Below are 6,000 nucleotides of genomic sequence, written 5' to 3'. Positions count from 1 at the left end.
CTACAGCATCCTCAGGCGTGCTGCACAGACAACCCGAGGCTTGCGTAGCCGCGTCCCTGCGGGGAAAGTCTCCGAGCCCGTTGCCTTTAAGAAAAAGCGGGGTGCAGACCCCGAGCCGCGGCGCCGGGGAAGCGAGGGCGTCCAGGCACCGCCCCTCCCGCGGTTGCCAGGCAACCGGCCCCGGAAGGCGCGTCGGCGCGTCGGTGCGTCGGCGCGTCGGCGCGTCAGCACGTCAGCGCAGGCGCCGGCGAGCCGGTGAAAGATGGCGGAAGGCGGCGGCGCCGACCCGGGCGAGCAGGAGAGGTCTTCTGGGCCGCGGCCCCCGAGCGCGCGGGATCTGCAGGTGCGGCGAGCGGCCGGGGGCGGGGCGCGGCGGCGGGCGACGGCGCGGAGGGGTGCGTGTGGGGGCCCCCGGCCTCCGCCGCGCCCCGGCCAGAGCCCCCCTGGGGGTGAAGTGGAACCCCGGCGGCGCGGCTCTCCCCGCGGCGGCGCGGCGGACGGCGGTGTTCGTGGAAACCAGAGCCGGAGCCCAGCGCGGGCGCCCGGGCCTCGCTTCCCCTGCACCCGGCTTGCAGCTTAAAAGGCAGCTGTTCCGTTGGCTGTTCCGTTGGCTGTTCCGTTGGCGCTGCGTGGAGTCGGCCGCGGGGCTCCCTGGTCGGTGCTTCCCTCGCGTTGAACGGTGGAAGCTTTACTGCGGCGGTGGGAAGCCGGGAACTCTGGATAAGTAATAACGTGTGCCGGTTTGGTCTTTTTTTTTTTTTTGTCTAGAATGCCGTTTCTGTCTGGATTATTTTTTTACATAAAAAGGGTTCCTTTTTTTTTTTTTTTAAATCAAATAGCTTTCCCCCTTTAAAAGTGTCAGCTCAAGTATTTCATCCTACAGCTGCACGTCCTAGTCGTAAAAGCCACCATCTGTGAAACATTTGCACATAAACAGCGAGATGCACCCTCATGATGACGTCAGGTAGCTATAGACGAATGCAGCAAACTGCCCTTTCTCAGATGCTTCACGCTGCTTTGCTCATTTGGGGTTGGTAAGACCATTGATAAAATCAACACGTAATTCAAAGTAGAAGTGACACCCAGTCTACATGCCTTGGTAGAAAAGTTGTGTTACGGTTACACCTTTCAACAAGCGTTGACCACCTGCCATGCCACACATACTGCTACACCCCGCGGAGGGCAGGGATGACTAGGACGTGAAATCCGTGGCTGGTGCTGGACACTGTTGAAGGGGGTAGAAGTGGTAAAGGCTATTTTTTTTTTTTTTTGTAGTGGTAGTAGTAGTAGTATTGAACATGACATTTTAAGGTGGAGTGTGATCGAATGCCAGAAAAGCAGTACACAAAATGAAGGATTTGAAGAATGGAGAGCTCAGTGTCCGGTTAGAAGATGAACTGAATATAGAATAATTCCAGTACAATTCAGTAGTAGTAAATAGAATCAGCGATAGGAAGCTCTCCTCTGCCTCATCTTTTCTATGGTAGAGTACCATCACTAAGGCAACATGGGATGGTGGGAAAAGTGGAGTCTCTGGTTAGACCAATTTCTTTCTTTCTTTTTTTTTTTTTTTTTTTAAGATTTTATTTATTTATTCATGAGAGACATGGAGAGAGAGAGAGAGATGCAGACACACAGGCAGGCTTTTCTGTTTGCATCTTGATCCTGTCACTTAGTAGGCTTGTGAATGTAAAAGAAATGTCTTAATCTCTCTGATCCGTAGTGTCTTTATTTGTAAACTAGGGGTGATGGTGGTGGTGTCAAAGGGGAAATGTTTGTAAAGTGCCTGTGCACTCCCATATTATCCTGGATTGGTAAATGTTTGGTTTCTTTTTCTTTAAAGGTGGAAAATACTGTAACTTTAACTGGTTAGTCCATTCTAATGCCATTACAGTTAAAACTATGTAACTTAGTATCCTTTCTCTAATCTCATTGTTTCTTCTTTTCATGTGAAAAGTGTGAACAGCTTAGTTAATGACTGCTTAATACTTGGCAAATTCACACACTTAATCCAGTAGATTAATTTATGAATAATGAAAAAAATAGGAATAATGGTTGGAGATATTTTGGTAAATGTCAGTAATTGAGAGAATGCCTTCCTCTTCATCAGTTAGAGGATAGAGATTTTTTTTTTTAATTGTCTACTTTCTGGTAGGTAGGTTGGTAAGTAGATAACTAATTTTTTATAAATGCAATTTGGATATCAAATACATTAAATATTGATAATGTTTCTTTTAGAATTTAATACGAATCTGAAGAACTTGCCAACAAACCTGAAAACAACCAAAGTGATGATGTACAAAGAAATAGAGTAGGTTTAAAAGAAATGAATAATGTTCTTCTCCCCAACTAGTTTTTTGAATAGTGATTATTGTTTGATTATCTTGCTGTTTAATCTAGCTGTGCTTAACTGTACTTTTCATACTTTCTAGACAGCTTGCTCTAAGATTATTCATAGTATTATAGAGGAAAAGGATGATGTATTACTAATTGGAACAAGCAAAAGATAGCCCTAAGTATGTATATCTTAACTGCCAGGAAGTGTAGGGTTTGTCAGCATCTAAATCAGGAGAGGTTTCCTCATTTAGCATAGGAGGAAACATGGATGGTTGTCTCCCAGAAAGCCTGCCAACACTGTGAGCCTTGGATTTAAAACTGCAGAAATCTGTGGATATCAAACCAAGAGCGGATCTTAGCTCTCTTCATCACCCCAAATCGGGAAACATTCAGTCGGAAGGTTTAGGATGGGGTTGTTACTGAGAGTCCTCACCTTAAAAACCTCAGTGTTCATTAGTATTTCTGAACATTTTCAGAGGCCTTTATCTCTCCTGATTCCCCTCAGTCTGTCTACACACATGGGTTTAATTGTTGGCTAACATATTTAGTTGTATACTTCTGTCTCAGGTTTCCTGCAGAATAATATCAAAAGAAAAAAATTTCTGTTCTTAATTCTGTATTTCCGTATGTTAGAGTTGGAGGGTGATAGAGATCACTTCAGTACTTTATTAGGGTCAAGATGGAGTGGGATAGACAGTGGAGTTCTAACCGTGAGAAAAGAGTAAGAATGTCTATGTTACAGTTTCAGCAAGTATCCTAATCCTGTTGGATATCATTATTTCATACTATTGGTTCTCAATTTCAGCGAGTATCAGAATCGTCTGGAAGGCTTGATATAGCACAGATTGCAGGGCCCCATCTGAGTTTTTCATTCATTAAGTCTAGGGTGGGGCTAGAGCATCTGCATTTTCAAAGGTTCCTGGGTGATGTTAATGTTGCTATTCTATATTCTTAAAAATCCGTATACCTTCTGGCAGTTGTCATTCTAAGACTGAGAATTTAATCTTTTGCTCTATACTTGATTTTCTGGTTCTTGATTACTTTGCTTTCAGGTTTCTTTTCATGTGCTTCACATTTCAAATTCCAGAGCAAAGATTATCAGTACTTATGTGCTGTACTTTATTCCTTCTGTGTAGTTGAGGTGGCTTCGTGATCTAATTGCTTAGCCTGTGGAACGCTCTGTCCTGATTATTCAGTCTTCATTACTTCAGAGTGCACATATTCTTATCTCTTTATTTGACTGATACTTTGTTGTCATTGTTGTTTTATTTGTTTTGACTAGTGCTTTATTTTGATCAGTTTAAGTAATCACTTCCTTTTCTGGTGTGGTGTCATTTGCTTTGTCAACTAATACAAATTAAATTTCTTTATAATATTTACTAATGAATTTATACCATATGATACCACAGGGACATCATGAATCCCAGCATTAATTCCCTCTAAATATCATTCGTTTTCCTCTAAGTTAATAGTGTACCATTAATAACTAAGACCTTTCAGCTAGGTGTACTCCCTGCTGTAATACAATTTACCCCATATTCCTATTTTGTTTATATATTCCACAGAGTCAAAACACATTTGCTTTATTTATTTTACAGAAGAAAATTAGTTGAGTGACAGGGTTTGTTCAAATCTTAAACAAAAGCAAATAAGGTACAAAACTACATAGAAAATGTAATCTGAATTTTAGACTTTATCTATATATATTATCTACATAATTCAAACATAAATTTGTTGGATGACCATGAAGTACTATATTAGAAACAATCTAGGAAACCTCAATTATAGCAGGAGAAATAAAATAGTAAGAAAAGTACACAAGTGATGACAATATGATGTTTAATATAAATGTTAATGGTAGGATAGCATATGCTATGAGTTAGGAAAGAAATATCATTAAGGTAAAAGTAGAAATGGCTTTGTGAAGGATGGCTGAAGTAGACCTTTGAGATATAGGTAACATTTCCACTGATGGGATTAAAAATCACATAAAAGTAATTCATAGAGCTGAAATAATATAATTGGCTCAAGAGGAATTCTATAAAGGAATACTGTTTCAAACAGATTTTAGGGAAGTAAAATTCCTGAAAACATTGGACCCAAGGAGTCAGGCAGAGTGTCTGTCTCCATCTCTCTCATTTGTTTTGTTTTGTTTAGTTTCAGAGGGACTAGGGCGGGAAGAGACCATAGGAAATATATAGCTAACACTGAAGAAATAAATCTTGGGGAAAATGAAACACTGATATAATCACAGTTAAACGTTTTTTAATGTCTTGTAGTAATGAAGCACTTGCCTTATGCTTCACATGCATTCTGTGATCCTTAAAATGACTGTCCAAGGTAATTTTCTTTTAATAGACACTTAAAGGTGAGGGAACCATGGCTCAGAGAAGTTGAATAACATGCCCAAGGTCAAATCATGAGTCCAAGTTAGGATTTTAATTCAGTTATTTTAGATTACAAAGCCCTTTCATGATAAGGATTTCTAACAAAATTGCCATGTCAGAAATATGAAAGTTGTTGTAGCTGTATGTAGATGGGGTAGGGAGGAAAAATTGGGAAGGAAAATAAATCCTTTTGTTTTTGTTTTTTGTGTATGTATATATTATATATGTATAATATATATGTATATATAATATATATTTTTTAATGTGTATGTATATTTTAAAATATATATAATTTATATATAAATTATATATATATAATGTCTTAAATCTTTGAAAGTTCATTTTCCTAAACTTGATAAACTTTATGTCAGGCAGACTTTTAAATAGAATAATTTTGAAATTATTTTATATGCTTGGATTTTGCAAACTTAAACAGCTAAATGAAATAACTTTATGAGATTTGATGACAGCAGGCTGATACTGGTGTGAAACATCTTCAAGCATTTTTTTTTATTATTATAGGAAAATTGTAGGTCCAGATTTGAAAATGATCTATTCCCAGTTTTTGAAACAGTTGAATAGTTAATTGAAAATAATTAAGGGGTACCTGGGTGGCTCAGTCCATTAAGCATCTGCCTTCAGCTCAGGTCATGATCCCAGGGTCCTGGGATGGGTTACCACATCAGGCTCCCTGCTTTGTGTGTAGCCTGCTCTTCCCTCTCCCTCTACCTGCCACTCCCCCTGCTTATGTGCGTATGCTTACACGCGCACACTCTTTCTCTCTCTGTCAAATAAATCAGTGGAATCTTTAAAAAAATAATTATACTATTTAAGTAGTTGTGACTTTTATATGTGGCATTTTGATTAGTTTTAATCAAGTGAGAGATACATTGGTTTTACTGTGTAAGGGGGTCATCTGAAACAGCAGCCTTTATTTTTCATTAGAAATTTGTACTGCACAATCACATGTTCTACTCATAATTTCTACTTGTGTAGAAGAATTCATTTCTAGTGTTATACTTTGTAACAAATCTGTTATTTTATAGTTGGCTTTGGCAGAATTATATGAAGATGAAGTGAAATGCAAGTCTTCCAAATCTGATAGACCTAAAGCTACAGTCTTTAAAAGCCCACGAACACCACCTCAAAGGTAGGTTTTGTCTTCTTTTGGCTTTAAATGTTGTATTTCTTTTTAATTCACTAATCCTAAATTATTTTAGATGGTCTTGGGAATTTTCTTTAAAACTATGATTTCTAAAAAATATATTATTTAGGT

At 39.2% G+C, this 6,000-nt stretch overlaps 1 protein-coding gene across 3 annotated transcripts in view; it reads left to right on the top strand.

Moving 5' to 3' along the window:
• The first annotated feature begins 246 nt into the window (after positions 1–246).
• The window catches only part of UBXN2B (UBX domain protein 2B), a 28,677-nt gene continuing 22,923 nt past the window's right edge, over positions 247–6,000 (top strand). For all 3 annotated transcript variants that reach the window (XM_041769108.1, XM_041769107.1, XM_041769109.1), the window contains exons 1-2: positions 247–343; positions 5,771–5,874. In XM_041769108.1, coding sequence (XP_041625042.1) covers positions 263–343; positions 5,771–5,874 — 185 coding nt within the window. In that variant the 5' untranslated portion in view covers positions 247–262. The remainder of the gene's footprint in view (positions 344–5,770; positions 5,875–6,000) is intronic.

The sequence above is a fragment of the Vulpes lagopus genome, chromosome 9 (assembly GCF_018345385.1).
Source record: "Vulpes lagopus strain Blue_001 chromosome 9, ASM1834538v1, whole genome shotgun sequence".
Classification (NCBI taxonomy): domain Eukaryota; kingdom Metazoa; phylum Chordata; class Mammalia; order Carnivora; family Canidae; genus Vulpes; species Vulpes lagopus.
The sequence above is the reverse complement of the archived record's forward strand: the minus strand, read 5'-3'. Positions and strand labels throughout refer to the sequence as shown.